Source organism: Oncorhynchus masou, chromosome 18 (genome assembly GCF_036934945.1).
Source record: "Oncorhynchus masou masou isolate Uvic2021 chromosome 18, UVic_Omas_1.1, whole genome shotgun sequence".
In the NCBI taxonomy this organism is placed as follows: Eukaryota; Metazoa; Chordata; class Actinopteri; order Salmoniformes; family Salmonidae; genus Oncorhynchus; species Oncorhynchus masou.
The window spans coordinates 63,609,672-63,626,397 of NC_088229.1; the positions used below are offsets into that span (position 1 = coordinate 63,609,672).

The window sequence follows — 16,726 nt, forward strand, 5'->3', positions numbered from 1 at the left end:
CGTTGAAAACGTACCCGCCCACATGACCATCAGCCAGACATTCAAAAAATGACAGACTTTTTGACTACATTTTTTTCTGATGAATGATGCTCCTATGAGGTATCTGATGAGCGTGTTCTGATCAGAGGCATCATTTCATGCAACTGGTCCATCAAACTGTGCCTTCAAACTTTCGCTTATTTGATGGCGACCTAGACTTTTCTAGGACAGGTGAAGACATTTTCAACAAGCCTACAGAATGGAAGGGGAGACCAGGGTTGTTGTCACACGTTTTACTCTCATGTGTATTTCTCAGCACCAGTATATCTTACAGGACTCGTTTCAATATTAGGAGAAAGACCAAGGTATTGGGTTGAAATGGGGACCCTTTTTATCCTCTTGTCTTATCCCAACATAGAGTTATAAACCATCAAACACACTTTGTCCATTTGTGACAATCGGCCCCATTGTGGGGTTGGTTATCACAATGTTAGCCCCCCCTCTTCCCCTCGGACATCGTTGCAGAAGAGCACATTGTGTTTTTACTATGCTGCTGGATGCTCCTCAACTCGGCTACAAAAACAATAACAATGGTGGTGGGGCGGCCAGTGGCACGGTTTCCCCCTACTGCGGATTCCATCTTTATCAAGGAAAATACCAATCCCCTATGGGAAAAATGAATGGTGGGAAAACGATTGGAACCATTTCCCTGTTTGACAACTAGGTTTTATGGGTATTGCTGTGGAAAATTCGATCCAAAGATTAAGACAGAGACAATTTAATGATATAATAGAAACATCCTTAATACAAGCAGCAGCAGGGGAGATCCACCTCTGATTTCACAGGGAAGAACTCCAAGAATAAAGGGTTATATGTCCCTTATATAGTGGGAGGTAATAATACAATCACACTTTCAATAGAAGCAACCGTTCCGGAACACAATGGCCTTGTGTTAGGTTGCAGACTTACCAGGAGTCTATGAAAGGCATAAGATCACAGTCCAACACAGAACATATTCCTTGAGAAGTTACAACAGCTCACCCCAAATTCTGCCTCCACAATTCCCACTTTGATGCCATGGAAACCGTAAGCATCATCATACATAACATACAGTATCTGAGCTGTCCCGACAGAATTGAAAACCTTCTGGTTGATGGGAAATTGGCATTTTACACAGAAAGGGTGGTCTGAATGAAACTCAGAAAAGGTCATTTAATAATAATAATCTAGGGAAAAGGGAGGTTCGTAGGGATCGGGGACCTTTCGATGGCAGTAGGCACTACCATCTCCAATAGGGCAATTTGGATTCCCAATAAAGGGTGAATCAGTGGCGAGATCCGTCAGGTCATTCAAGTTGACTTTGGTGGTCATGACCATCTGGTTGGGAAGAGATTCTGCTGTTTCACATAATCTCCTCACCAAGGTCACCAGGCATGAGAACAGGCAGAGTGATAGCATAAGGACTCCAACCAGGCCTCGGAGACCTTGCAACACGAGAGTTCCAATGTGCCCCAGTCTAGTTCTCACCCATGCAAACAGATCCCAACCCCACTCAATATCTCACTTGTTTACAGTAGCTGCCACCTGTCTGATAGTTGCCACAGACTTAGCAACCCCAATGGAGGAATCAGGGATGTAAATACAACACTCTGTCCCCACCACCGCACAAGCCTCCCCCTTATCCGGTTGGAGAATATCCAAAGCCAATCTATTTTGTAAGACCATGGTACGTGTAGCTACAAGTTCAGCAGTTAATGCTTTCAATTCAGTGGCAGTAACATTACCCAATCTTTCTACTTCATTGGCTAGTTCTCAAATGGAATCAAGCACAGTTGTCATGCCATAATTTGGAAGTAATGCAGAGAAAACCTGTTTTGTGGGGCCAGCGACAAGGGTTCTCCTATACAAATGAGAAAAGGGTGATTTTGGGGACTGGGGTAGCACGCACAGCAGGAACAACATAGGCATCATAGCAGGATCCTGACCAATTCATAGGCAGATAATAGTATACTTTCCCCCAACTGGAGACCGGTTCCATTTGCTATATAACACAAATAACCTGGGGGAGATTAGGCCAGGGTGATGGGTTGCTTGTGCAGAGAAGTGGGACTATTAAAATAAAATATTCTCATATTAAACACCCCATCCTCCACCCAATCAAGCGCTCTGTTTGTAAGGTCACCTGCTTTGGTCCACATCAATATTTCATAAGCACCTAGGGGTATCGCTAGTAATGGCATAGTCTCAGCACTGTCTGGTAACAATCCACAACCCTAACAATCTGATCCATTCGGTAGTGCAGAGATATTACTAGCTCATTTTAAGAAAGTGTTTAACCCGGGGAAAACCCCATAACGTTCATGTCCTCTTTTTCTTCTCTTCTGGTCGGCGCGGTCATCGGGTCAAGGTTCAGGTCAGCGGGGTAGTCTACTTCTGGCCTTCCCCCTGTGGAAGCCGGGCCTCGTTGGAGCAGAGAGGATGGGGAGAGGCTACTAGCTCGGAGTCTGCTACCATCCAGAAGATGGCCGCAACCACAATGGCTGCAAATCCCAGGGTACGCAGAGTTTCCCTACTTCCCTACTTCACCTTCCAATATGACAATGACCCTAAGCACACAGCCAAGACAAGGCACGAGTGGCTTTGGGACAAGTCTCTGAATGTCTTATAGTTTCCCAGCCAGAGCATGGACTTGAACCCGATCGAACATCTCTGGAGAGACCTGAAAATAGCTGTGCAGCAACGCTCCCCATCCAACCTGACAGAGCATGAAATTATCTGCAGAGTAGAATGGGAGAAACTCCCCAAATACAGGTGTGCCAAGCTTGTAGTGTCATACCCAAGAAGACTCGAGGATGTAATCGCTGACAAAGGTGCTTCAACAAAGTACTGAGTAAATGGTCTGAATATTTATGTAAATGTGATATGAGTTTTTTTTTTTTATAAATTAGCAAACATTTCTAAAAACCTATTTTTGGTTTGTTATTATGGGGTATTGTATTGATGAGAGAGAAAAAAAACGTAATACATTTTATAATAAGGCTGTAACGTAACAAAAGACAAAAGTCACAGTCCAACACAGAACATATCCCTCGAGTAGTTACAACAGCTCACGTATGACTCATACTGTGATACTCTAATAATTGTATAACTATCCCAAGATATACCACAGCCTGTCCTTTCCATTTGGAGAAAATTAAGCTTGGTGGGCAGAACAAGCAAGGAGGTGGGCAGAACCAAGCACGAGCTAGCAAGATCGTATTGGTGCGTTCTAGCATTAATTTGCATATTTCCGTTAGGGAACACCTACTATGTGAAGTGCTCATGTGCAATTACCCAATTCGCCTTTGCACTCCTTCTAAACAAAAACCTTTTTAGAAACTTTGGCAAATGGTCAAGTCTGCAAAATGTCATCCACTCTGTTCATAACAGATTATTGTTTTGGGCACAGAAAACTGTATTGAGATCAAATAATTAATTGATTAGAAAATATGCTGAAAAAAATCGGCCCAGTTCCGTCTCACTCCATACTCTCCCACTGCAGGCCGTATTTGGTGGCGAGTGGAATTCCAACCGGATTCTTTAGCTTTATACATCGTGTGAAATAATTTTCTCCTTGTTCTATCTGTGCTATTACCACAGAGTTTCTAATCCCAGAGGTGCAACATCGTCAGACTTCCAGGAACGCTTGCAAAATAGACCAAGCAGACCAGGCGTGGGTTTGGGGTTTAAGAAGTCAATGAGAGAAGTGAAAAATTCTTCTTTAATTGTTAATTTTCTCTAAATATAAGGCACAACCTAGATTTGAGCCATTTCTTAAGTAGTTGAACATGTTTTTACTCCAACCTCGTGAAAGTAGCAAACTGACACATTTTCATTTTCGTCAAAAACAACTTTACTCGATATCGAAGGTGTGCCTTTGATTTGAAGGCCTGCACATGTGCAGTTTGTTGCAAGACAACCATTAAACCCGATGACGTGTTTCTGCGCATGAGCTCAGCTAGTTAGCATCACCATGACATCACCTACAAGCGTGCTCTGGGATTTCTATTGGAGAAGCAGTTTCTGCCTTCATACTGTACTGTCATTGGTATTTCCTCTAGGTGTGAACGCAGTCAGCCCAGCCTTGTGCCACCTGGCAACAGATTCCTACATAAAGCATCCTCCATTCAGGCTGCAAAGGGAAATGGATTCCCTAGAGAAAGCAAGAAGAAGATGGTTGTCAGGAGTAGTGCAATATTATCATAAGGAGATGTATACTTGGAAAACGGAGGAGGAATGCAGGGAAAAGGAGAGGGAGAGGAGGTCTAAGGGAGAGACTGAGCTTGAAGAGGGTGAGCTTGAGTCGGATAAAAATGGTGGGAAAAATGGAGATGGCTTGTTTAAGAAGAATGGTAGAAAGTGTCAGAAGAGGGAGCGGAAGACAGGAGGAGAAATGAAAGTGTGTAAGGGGTGCGTAACTGGTGGCAGGGAAGTCAAACGCAGGAGAGCAGAACTTGGTGAATAGCTGGAGCAGTTTATTATATAAAAGTAACGGCATACAAAACAACAAATACATGGGTACAAAACCCGTAGCGCACCAGTAACACATAGCATGAGTACTTACAAATAAACAATTCCCAACAAGGACATTAGGGAATTGAAACCAGGTGTGTGAAAACAAGACAAAACAAATGGAACATGAAAAATGGATCGGAGATGGCTAGAAGACCGGTGATCGACCTCCGAACACCGCCCGAACAAGGAGAGGAACTGACTTCGGCAGAAGTCGTGACAGTACCCCCTCTTGACGCACGGCTCCAGCAGCGCGCCAACACCGGTCTCGGTGACGACCCGGAGGGCGAGGTGCAGGGTGATCTGGAAGGAGACGGTGGAAATCCCGCAGCATAGAAGGGTTCATCACGTCCTCCTCCGGAACCCAGCATCTCTCTTCCAGACCGTACCCCTCCCAGTCCACGAGGTACTGAAGGCCCCTCGCCCGACGTCTCGAATCCAGGATGGATCGAACGGAGTACGTCGGTGCCCCCTCAATGTCCAGAGGGGAGGGAGGAACCTCTCGCACCTCAGATTCCTGGAGCGGGCCAGCCACCACCGGCCTGAGGAGAGACACATGGAACGAGGGGTTAATGCGGTAATCAAGGGGAAGCTGTGACCTATAACATACCTCGTTCACTCTCCTCAGGAATGTAAATGGCCCCACAAACCGTGGACCCAGCTTCCAGCAGGGCAGGTGGAGGGGCAGGTTTCGGGTCGAGAGCCAGACCCGGTCCCCCGGTACGAACATCGGGGCCTTACTGCGGTGACGCTGAAGATGGACATGGGCGGCGTCCCATGTTTCCTCCGTGCGCCGGAACCAGTCATCCACCGCAGGAGCCAGAACCGGCTGATACCCCAATACACACAGGAAAGGAGAGAGGTTAATGGAGGAGTGGCGGAGTGAGTTCTGGGCCATCTCTGGCCACTCCCTCCCCTGGCCGGTCCTGGCAGTAAAACCTCAGAAACCTACCCACATCCTGGTTAACTCTCTCCACCTGCCCGTTACTCTCAGGGTGAAAACCTGAGGTAAGGCTGACCGAGACCCCCAGACGTTCCATGAACGCCCTCCAGACCCTCGACGTGAACTGGGGAGCCCGATCAGACACTATATCCTCAGGAACCCCATAGTGCCGGAAGACGTGAGTAAACAGGGCCTCCGCAGTCTGTAGGGCCGTAGGGAGACCGGGCAAAGGGAGGAGACGACAGGACTTAGATAAACGATCCACAACGACCAGGATCATGGTGTTACCCTGTGAAGGTGGAAGATCGGTTATGAAATCCACCGACAGGTGTGACCACTGCCGTTGTGGAATGGGTAAGGTTTGTAACTTACCTCTGGGCAGATGCCCAGGAGCCTTACACTGGGTGCACACCGAGCAAAAGGAAACATAAACCCTCACATCCTGAGCCAAAGTGGGCCACCATTACTTCCCACTAAGACAGCGCACCGTCCGACCGATCCCAGGATGACCAGAGGAGGGTGACATGTGGGCCCAATAGATCAACCGGTCGCATACAGCAGATGGAACGTATAGACGCCCAGCTGGACACTGAGGGGGAGCGGGCTCTGCACGTGACGCCCGCTCAATGTCTGTGTCCAGCTCCCACACTACCGGCGCCACCAAGCAAGAGGCGGGGAGTATGGGAGTAGGATCCATGGGCCGCTCCTCTGTCATACTGCCGGGACAGTGCGTCTGCCTTAACGTTCTGGGAACCTGGTCTGTACGAAAGGGTAAAAACAAAACAGGTGAAAACATGGCCCACCTTGCCTGGTGAGGGTTCAGTCTCCTTGCGGCCCGGATGTACTCCAGATTGCTGTGGTCAGTCCAGATGAGAAAAGGGTGTTTAGCTCCCTCTAGCCAATGTCTCCATGTCTTCAAGGCCTTGACGACAGCCAACAGCTCCCGGACCCCCCCATCATCATTTTTTTGCTTTGCCGGGCTGAGCTTCTTCAAGAAGAAGGCAGAGGGGCGGAGATTCGGTGGCGTACCCGTGCGCTGAGAGAGCACCGCTCCTATCCCAGCCTCGGAAGCGTCTACCTCCACTATGAACGCCAAAGAGGGATCAGGATGGGCCAGCACGGGTGCCGATGTAAACAGAGCCCTTAGTTGCCCAAAAGCCCTGCCCGCCTCAACTGACCACTGCAGACATACAGTACCCCCCTTCAGCAGTGAGGTAATGGGAGCAGCCACCTGACCAAAACACCAGATACATCTCCGGTAGTAATTGGCAAACCCTAAAAATCGCTGCACCTCCTTTACCGTGGTGGGAGTCGGCCAATTACGCACGGCTGAAATGCGTTCACTCTCCATCTCCACCCCTGATGTGGAAATGCGATACCCTTGGAAGGAGACGGCTTACTGAAAGATTAGGCATTTCTCACCAGGAGATTTATCGCACAAACCCCCCATCGATGGAGGGTAATTGAGTCGCCTTCTTTTTACAGAAGGCAAGAGCCAAATCGGCATAGTCGGGGGTGATCGCACAGTGGAGACCTGGTCTGGACTTTCCACCGTAGTAGTACCAACGGAAACCCCTACACACCTCCCCGAGCACTCTTGCGACCACCCTGCAAGAGCCCTCTGTTGCCATGAAATGGTGGGGTCATGACGAGCCAACCAGGGAAGACCCAGTACCACGGGAAACGCAGGAGAGTCAATGAGAAAGAAACTGATTCTCTCCTCATGACTCCCCTGCGTCACTATGGTCAGGGAGATAGTGGCTTCCCTGATTAGCCCGGTTCCCAATGGTCGACTATCCAGAGCGTGTACGGGGAACTGTCTAACCACAGGAATAATGGGGATCGCTAAACTAAGAGTGAGCGCTCTTAGAAAGGTCAACAGTCCACCAGCACAGGGAGTGTGAGTCAACATTGTAGATAGCACTACCAAGCAAGTGGCACCCTGGCGGACGTAAAGGTAATGGCGGACTGAACGAAGTTATGTAGAGCACCTCAAGATAAAACGTAATATTCAATATTGGCAAGTTAGACTAAAATATTAGCACTACATAATCTGGTGGGTGATAACCTTCAATCTGGATAATAACACATAACAAATCTTAAGACTAGAGACATTTATCGACAAATATTACGAAAACAAGCAACACCCAAACATGACGGAGAGTAAGACAGGGGAACGCATTTCAAAACGGAAACGTGACTTCTACAGACACAGACGACTTAATATTTTCACCACCGGGAATGGTAAAGGTCAAAACCGATCTGTTAAAATCAATAAATGACAAACTGGGTATACTTGAGTTAGTTAGTAAGGATGTAAAAGAGTTGAAGGCAAGCCTCGAGATGAGTGATGAAATAGAAAAGGGACAGTCAATAAGATTGAAACCTAAATGAATTAAATTAAAAAGGAGAACACCGTTCTAAGAGAAGCCTTACTGGACATACAAACTAGATCAATGAGAGAGAATCTGGAACTTACAGATATCCAGGAGAAAGAAGGGGAAGTTCCTGAATCTGTAGTTAGAGAGTTCCTCCTTACAGCGCTTCAGATCCCACACCGAAGTTGTCGACAAAATCCATATTGAACGTGTACACCACTTCGGGCAGAGAGGGCAGAGGTATGAACGCCCAATCGTTGCCAAATTTGCTTCATTTAAAGATAAAATATTGGTTAACAGCCTGGGTAAAAGACTTGCTAGGACCAAAATTGGCATGAATGATCGGTTTCCGAAGGAAATTGCAGAACGGCGCAAAGTTCTGTATCCAATTTTCAAAGAAAATAGATTAAAAGCGAAATGAGTAGCTCTCCGCGTTGATAAACTATATATTGATAACCAGTTGTTCAGAGACACAAAGACGACTCCATGGTTATTTTAAAATTTACAAAGTTCTCATAGATGAGGAAAATAAACACAATTCTAGCCCGGTTATGGATTGTAACAATACAATAAAACAAATATAGCTTTTCTATATATACTGTATATTCACATATAACTAATTGAACACACAAGCACTAATTCAACATAGGTAAGATATAAACTATGTAAACAGAAGGCACAGTATGTGTGGATGGTGTGGTGTGTGTTTATTTTGATTTGTTATGTTTGTGAGTTGTGTGATTGAGTAATGAAATGGTTGCATATCCCAGAGCCAATGTATTGCTGTGGACCGGGGTATGAGAGAGCTTTCAATGTTGTTCAGATGATGGATATACTTTTATAATGAATTATACGTCTTATTTATCTATTGTCCTATCATGGTGGAACAGTTTTAAAATAGATGATACATTTGATTTGTTATTGTCCTATCATAGGGAGCTACATTTTTAAAATAAATAATATTTAATTATTTATTTATGATGTCTTGTTATGTCTATTTCTAACCTTCTCTGTCTCTCATTCCTCAGCTGTTCCATCTGAACTAGCTCTTTCATACCCTGTTCTCTCTTCCCCCTCTGATTAGGTCTCTATTTCTTTCTCTGTTCCTGCTACTTTCAGTGTCTGATTCTTGTTTGTGTTTTTTGATGCCACCTTGTCCTGTCCTGTCGGACTGCTGAATGACCCAGATACTAAGGAGAAGTCCCTAACTGTTTTAAGTGGTCTGTATGCAGCCAAAATGATGGTCAGAGACCAAGAGCAGCACTGCCCCCTCAAGATTCTGAGCCTGCCTGGCAGGGTTGGTCCTGCAAAGCCAAAGCCCCCTAAAGGGAGAGCATACTACACAAGGAAATTCTCAAAGCTGCTAATGAGAACCTTGATGACCTTGTATCTAACCGGTGGGGATTCCGGTGGGGTTCCCCTACCCAGGCAGTGGCAGTGCTGGCAACACTAGCTGTAGTAACCCATGGGGAGGGGTCACACTCGGACATTCAGAGAGGGGGTATATTATTGTGACCCTAGTGGCACAGAATCAAAGTTGGACTGCATGGAGATGCTTGGGAATATGGTCAATACGGGTGACCGTATTGTGGGTGTTTCAGGGAAAGGTGTACATTTGACCTCCATCATCTAGGATGTGACAATGGTAAATAAAATCTCTCAATTTTTGCCTATTTTTTTGTGTGGTCTTGCAGGCCTTCTCATGCAGCTGCAACTGCAAGTGCATGTGTAAATCAAGACCTATCTTGTGTTGGGCTCTGGGGTGGTGCAATTGTTGAGTAAGTGAGCTTATTTATGTTTGTGTGGGGGTATGGGTTGAGTGTGTGTGGGTGGGTGTATGTGTGTATCCCACAAATGTTGCGAAGGAGTAAAAGTTGTTAGGGACAATAGAGGATGATCCACAGCTATATATAATACAAATCGAGGTGAGGGCGATGGAAATGCATTTGGCAGTTAATCTTCTTCAATTCGGTAAATGGCACTGTGTGATCCTTTCAAAGGATGGATCCCAGTCGGTTATGGGATACAGGGGGTCGAGGGTGGTCTGCCGGGTTTTGGGATGACAACCCAACTCGGGATGAGGAGGGCTTTTAGCGGGTGGAATAGTAGGGACCAATTGGAGGTTTACTTAGTAGAAATGCAAAGATCATGGTACAGCTATATAGACACTCAATCCTCATGTTACTTTTTAATGGTACGTTTACAAACATATATTTTGATAAAAATAATTGAAAGTTGTGGTGAAATAAGTATAGCCAGTTACAATTGTAATGGCCTAGCAGATAATAAGAAAATACAATCAGTATTTAACTGGCTAAAAGAGAAGGAATATAATATTTATTGTTTACAGGAAATCCATTCAACAGTTTTAGATGAAGTTTTGTGGAAAAAGAACTGGGGGGGGCAAAATATACTTCTCCCAAAGAAGAAGAAGGGCAAAGAAATTCAAAAGGTGTGATGGTTTTAATTAACAATAATTTTGATCCAAATGTGCAAATTGTCCAAACAGATCCTCAAGGTAGATGGATTATTTTAAATATGTTATTGGACAATAAACAGATATGGCTTATTAACCTATACGGTCCGAATAATGATGATCCAAGCTTCTTTGAAAATATATATAAGAATTTATCAACTCTACAAGCAACACTAGACTATATTATTATGGTGGGAGATTTTAATATGGTCTTAAATACCTCTATGGACCGGAAAGGAAATCACACTACAAACTATCACCCTCAGACACTTAAGGAAATCATGAATGTCATGGATATATTGGAATTAGTGGATATATGGAGACTTAAATACCCTGACCTAGTGAGATATACATGGCTTGTCGCCTTTATTACTTTCTTATACCATTCTCTCTGGCACCAAAAGTTTAAAAAGTGTTGATAGGAGACAGAATGCGGTCGGATCATCACATAATTGGCATATATATTACCCTTACAGAATTTCCACATGGGCGAGGATATTGAACATTTAATCAAAGCCTAGTAGATGATAAATTGTTTAGAACTAGGACAGAATAACTTATAACTGACTTTTTCAGACATAACATAGGTACAGCAGATCCCCTTACTGTATGGGACACTTGAATGTGCTTTTAGAGGCAATGCAATTCAGTACTCATCTATAAAACAAAAGCAATTTAGATCAAAAGAGTCCATATTAACAATGGAAATTGAACGACTAACAGTACAGTTAGATAGCAATAAAAACGGTACTATAGAGGCACAGAATAAGTTAGAGGAAAAACTAAAAGAAATGGAGGAACTTATTCAAAAACGATCCAGTGTAATATATTATAATAATAAAGCGAACTGGATGGAATATGGGGAAAAATGCACCAAATTATTTTTCAATCTTCAACATAGAAATGCTACCACAAAAAAAAGTATTAAAGCTTGTTACAAATGATGGAGTCACGCATGATTCACCAAATTATATTTTGAAAGAGGAAGTACTTTAAGAATATGTTTCAATTTCAGGCTCCTCCATCTCCACTAACTGAAACTAATTGTATGGATTTTTTTCCTAATAATAATGTAAAATGAATATCTGTACAGAAAGACTCATGTGAAGGCCAAATTACAGAGGAGGAACTACTTGAGGCAATTGGGGCCTTTAAGGATGGGAAAACTCTGGATGGGCTGGATGGCAAACCAGTGGAAGTATACAAAACTTTTTTGGGTATACTCAAAGGACCATTATTGGCTTGTTTTAACCACTCCTATATAAATGGTAGATTATCAGACACGCAACAAGAAGGTCTGATATCATTATTACTAAAACAGGACCCAAGTGGTATATATAAAGATCCAGTCCATTTTAAGCAATTGGAGACCACTTACACTTCAGTGTTGTGATGCAAAAATCCTAACAAAAATGCTTGGCACATAGAATTAAAAAAGTATTGTCAGATATTATTCATCCTAATCAAACAGGTTTTTTTACATGGATGATACATTGGAGATAATATAAGACAAGTACTGGAAACAATAGAACACTATGAAATATCGGGGACACCAGGCCTGGTTTTCATAGTTGATTTTGAAAAGGCTTTTGATAAAGTACGACTGGAGTTTATATATAAATGCCTAGAACATTTCAATTTTGGGGAATCTCTTATAAAATGGGTTAAGGTTATGTATAGTAAACCTAGGTGTAAAATAGTAAATAATGGCTACATCTCAGAAAGTTTTAAACTATCATCTTTTAGATGCACTATTGTAAAGTGGCTGTTCCACTGGATGTCAGAAGGTGAATTCACCAATTTGTAAGTCGCTCTGGATAAGAGCGTCTGCTAAATGACTTAAATGTAAATGTAAATGTAAATCTAGAGGAGTAAAACAAGGTTGTCCACTATCGGCATATCTATTTATTATTGCCATCGAAATGTTCGCTGCTAAGATTAGATCAAACAATAATATTAAGGGATTAGAAATCCGTGGCTTAAAAACTAAGGTGTCATTGTACGCTGATGATTCATGTTTAAAAAAAAACACAATTAGAGTCTCTCCAAGGCCTCTTAGAGGATCTAGATACTTTTGCTATCCTCTCTGGATTAAAACCAAATTATAATAAATGTACCATATTACATATTGGATCACTAAAAAATGCACATTTTACATTACCATGTAGTTTACCAGTTAAATGGTCTGATGGAGAGGTGGACATACTCGGTATACAAATCCCCCAAAAAAGAAATGATCTCACTCCAATACATTTTTATAGAAAGTTAGCAAAAATCGATAAGATCTTGCTACCATGGAAAGGAAAATACCTGTCTATTTGTGGAAAAATCACCCTGATTAACTCTTTAGTTATATCACAGTTTACCTATTTGCCTATGGTTTTGCCTACACCTCGTGACCTGCTTGATTATATGAACCAAAAAATATTCAATTTTATTTGGAACGGCAAGCCAGATAAAATTAAAAGGGCCTATGTATATAACGAATATGAATTCGGAGGGCAGAAATGATTAAATATTAAAGCATTAGACCTCTCACTAAAGGCATCAGTCATACAAAAGTTATACTTAAATCCAAACTGGTTCTCTAGTCAATTGGTATGAATGTCTCATCCTATATTCAGGAAGGGCCTTTTCCTCTTTATTCAGATTACACCTGCTCACTTTTGGTTGTTTGAAAAGGAAATAATGTCCAAAATATCTTTATTTTTTAAACAAGCCTTAGAAAGTTGGTTGCAATTTCAGTTTAATCCACCTGAAAGGACGGAACAAATAGTACAACAAATATTGTGGTTAAATTCAAATATACTAATTAATTTAAAAAAACTATTTATCAAAATTACAACCAATTAATTGCAGCATTACCACAAAAATGGAAGAGGCAAGTAGAAGGGGAAAAAAGTAAGGAACTTGTATGTCGGCCCTGTATTAAAGAACATAAATGGTTAAAGAAAAGTATGATAAATAAAAACATATACCAATTTCATGTAAGGACCAAAAAACTGACAGCTGTGCCATATAAATTGCAAAATAGTTGGGAAGAGATTTTCGATGTACCTATTCCATGGCACATGGTTTATGAATTGATACTCACAATTTTTCAATTTAAATTACTATACAAAATTCTTGCAACTAATAGAATGTTATATATACAGTATGGGGGATACAATCTTCCCAGCTCTGCAGATTCTGCTGTGAGGAGGCAGAGTCATTAGATCATTTATTTTGGTATTGTCCATATGTAGCTCGTTTTTGGTCACAGATCCAGGAATGGCTGAAGAATTGCAACATTTGCCTAGAACTAACACTACAGATAGCAATACTGGGTGATTTGAAAAGCCATAATCAATCAATAATATAATCATTATTTTAGCAAAAATGTTTGTAAATTAAAAATAATCTGTAGAAGCTATGAGAATAGGAAGTTTCAATTATTTTGTGAAGCATCACAGCACAGTTGAAAAATATATGGCAAATAGAAATCTGAAATGGATGATGTTGAGAGAAAGATGGGAGGGATTGAGTGGAGCTGAAGGGTGGGACTAATAACAAGATAAACAATGTAAAGCACACGGGATCTGTAGAATGTCTGTAGGTTCGGAACTTTTGTGAAATAGCATAGCTACAAATAGAAATCAAACTGGATGGACATCAGAAATAGAGGAAGGACTAAGAACAAACAAGAGAGAACTATTGTAAAGTAGACTGTGTCTGTAGAGTGCGTATAAGATGCATAAGGTAAAAGCAGAAGTGTTTATTAGTTTACTCCAATTGGGGGATCGGCAGTAGGGTTTGCGAGGAATAATAATAAAGGTATATTATTTTTTAAAGTATGTCTGTCTATATAGGTATGTGTATGTACAGTATATACAGTGGGAGAATAAGTATTTGATAACCTGCAAAATCAGCAGTGTTTCCTACTTACAATGCATGTAGAGGTCTGTAATTTTTATCTTAGGTACACTTCAACTGTGAGAGACGGAATCTAAAACAAAAATCCAGAAAATCACATTGTATGATTTTTAAGAAATTAATTAGCATTTTATTGCATGACATAAGTATTTGTTACATCAGAAAAGCAGAACTTAATATTTGGTACAGAAACCTTTGTTTGCAATTACAGAGATCATAGTTCTTGTAGTTCTTGACCAGGTTTGCACACACTGCAGCAGGGATTTTGGCCCACTCCTCCATACAGACCTTCTCCAGATCCATCAGGTTTCGGGGCTGTCGCTGGGCAATATGGATTTTCAGCTCCCTTCAAAGATTTCATATTGGGTTCAGGTCTGGAGACTGGATAGGCCAGTCCAGGACCTTGAGATGCTTCTTACGGAGCCACTCCTTAGTTGCCCTGGCTGTGTGTTTTGGGTTGTTGTCATGCTGGAAGACCCAGCCACGACCCATCTTCAATGCTCTTACTGAGGGAAGGAGGTTGTTGGCCAAGATCTCACGATACATGGCCCCATCCATCCTCCCTTCAATACGGTGCAGTCGTCCTCACCAAAGAATTATGTTTCCACCTCCATGCTTCACGGTTGGGATGGTGTTCTTGGGGTTGTACTCATCCTTCTTCTTTCTCCAGACACGGCGAGTGGAGTCTCATCAGACCACATGACCTTCTCCCATTCCTCCTCTGGATCATCCAGATGGTCATTGGCAAACTTCAGACGGGCCTGGACATGCGCTGGCTTGAGCAGGGGGACCTTGCGTGTGATTCATGATTTTAATCCATGACGGCATAGTGTGTTACTAATGGTTTTCTTTGAGACTGTGGTCCCAGCTCACTTCAGGTCATTGACCAGGTCCTGCCGTGTAGTTCTGGGCTGATCCCTCACCTTCCTCATGATCATTGATGCCCCACAAGTTAAGATCTTGGAGCCCCAGACCGAGGGTGATTGACCGTCATCTTGAACTTCTTCCATTTTCTAATAATTGCGCCAACAGTTGTTGCCTTCTCACCAAGCTGCTTGCCTATTGTCCTGTAGCCCATCTCAGCCTTGTGCAGGTCTACAATTTTATCCCTGATGTCCTTACACAGCTCTCTGGTCTTGGCCATTGTGGAGAGGTTGGAGTCTGTTTGATTGAGTGTGTGGACAGGTGTCTTTTATACAGGTAACGAGTTCAAACACGTGCAGTTAATACAGGTAATGAGTGGAGAACAGGAGGACTTCTTAAAGAAAAACTAACAAGTCTGTGAGAGCCGGAATTCTTACTGGTTGGTAGGTGATCAAATACTTATGTCATGCAATAAAATGCAAATTAATGACTTAAAAATCATGCAATGTGATTTTCTGGAATTTTGTTTTAGATTCCGTCTCTCACAGTTGAAGTGTACCTATGCTGAAGTGTACTACATGCGTTGTAAGTAGGAAAACCTGCAAAATCGGCAGTGTATCAAATACTTGTTCTCCCCACTGTATATGTACATGTATGCTTGCGTGTATGGAAAAATATATTTACAAAAAAATGGGGGACTGGAAATGATGCAGACAATTACATTGGAAGCAACATTCTTTCCACAATATTAAGCTGATCCACCCCATAAAAAAAAAAAAAGAGCGAGCGCTCTGACAACAATATTCCCAATTGAAACGACGAGCGCCTTATGCTGGGAATCCGGGGAAAATAAATAAATAAATAAAAATCAGGAAAACAAACCGGTACAAACAGTTGGACAACAGAGGACTCTGGACAGGAGTGGTGCAGACTCACCTGGGGTGACGCCAGAGTGCCCTGCCTGCTGCCTCGAATCCCAGAGAGACCAACCTGGCACCGACCGGCAGTGTGCCCTCTGCAGCCACAATGGTGCACGAACTGGAACCCCCTCCGGTCTCCCTACGCACCGCCCCTCCCAGCTCCATAGGTTCAGGAGAGGGGGTGCGAGTGGATGGAACCACCAGACCCCAATCTTTTTTTCTTTTTTTTTACCCCTTTTTCTCCCCAATTTCATGGTATCCAATTGTTGTAGTAGCTACTATCTTGTCTCATTGCTACAACTCCCGTACGGGCTCGGGAGAGACGAAGGTTGAAAGTCATGCGTCCTCTGATACACAACCCAACCAGCCGCACTGCTTCTTAACACAGCGCACATCCAACCCGGAAGCCAGCCGCACCAATGTGCCGGAGGAAACACTGTGTACCTGGCAACCTTGGTTAGCGCGCACTGCTCCCGTCCCACCACAGGAGTCGCTGGTGCGCGATGAGACAAGGACATCCCTACCGATCAAGCCCTCCCTAACCCGGACGACGCTAGGCCAATTGTGCGTCGCCACACGGACCTCCCAGTCGTGGCCGGTTACGACAGAGCCTGGGCGCGAACCCAGAGTCTCTGATGGCACAGCTGGCGCTGCAGTACAGTGCCCTTATCCACTGCGCCTAGACCCCGATCTTAACGTCCGT

At 43.2% G+C, this 16,726-nt stretch overlaps 1 protein-coding gene across 1 annotated transcript in view; it reads right to left on the minus strand.

Moving 5' to 3' along the window:
- btbd16 (BTB (POZ) domain containing 16) overlaps window positions 1-16,188 on the minus strand; it is a 29,816-nt gene extending 13,628 nt beyond the window's left edge. Inside the window, exons 1-7 of the mRNA XM_064993563.1 lie at window positions 16,040-16,188; window positions 8,032-8,120; window positions 6,277-6,556; window positions 5,846-5,873; window positions 5,181-5,359; window positions 4,880-5,072; window positions 4,699-4,833 (exon numbers count right to left, since the gene is read on the minus strand). Of these exons, the coding sequence (XP_064849635.1) occupies window positions 4,699-4,833; window positions 4,880-5,072; window positions 5,181-5,359; window positions 5,846-5,873; window positions 6,277-6,556; window positions 8,032-8,120; window positions 16,040-16,188 (1,053 nt within the window). The remainder of the gene's footprint in view (window positions 1-4,698; window positions 4,834-4,879; window positions 5,073-5,180; window positions 5,360-5,845; window positions 5,874-6,276; window positions 6,557-8,031; window positions 8,121-16,039) is intronic.
- Between the last annotated feature and the right edge of the window lie 538 nt (window positions 16,189-16,726).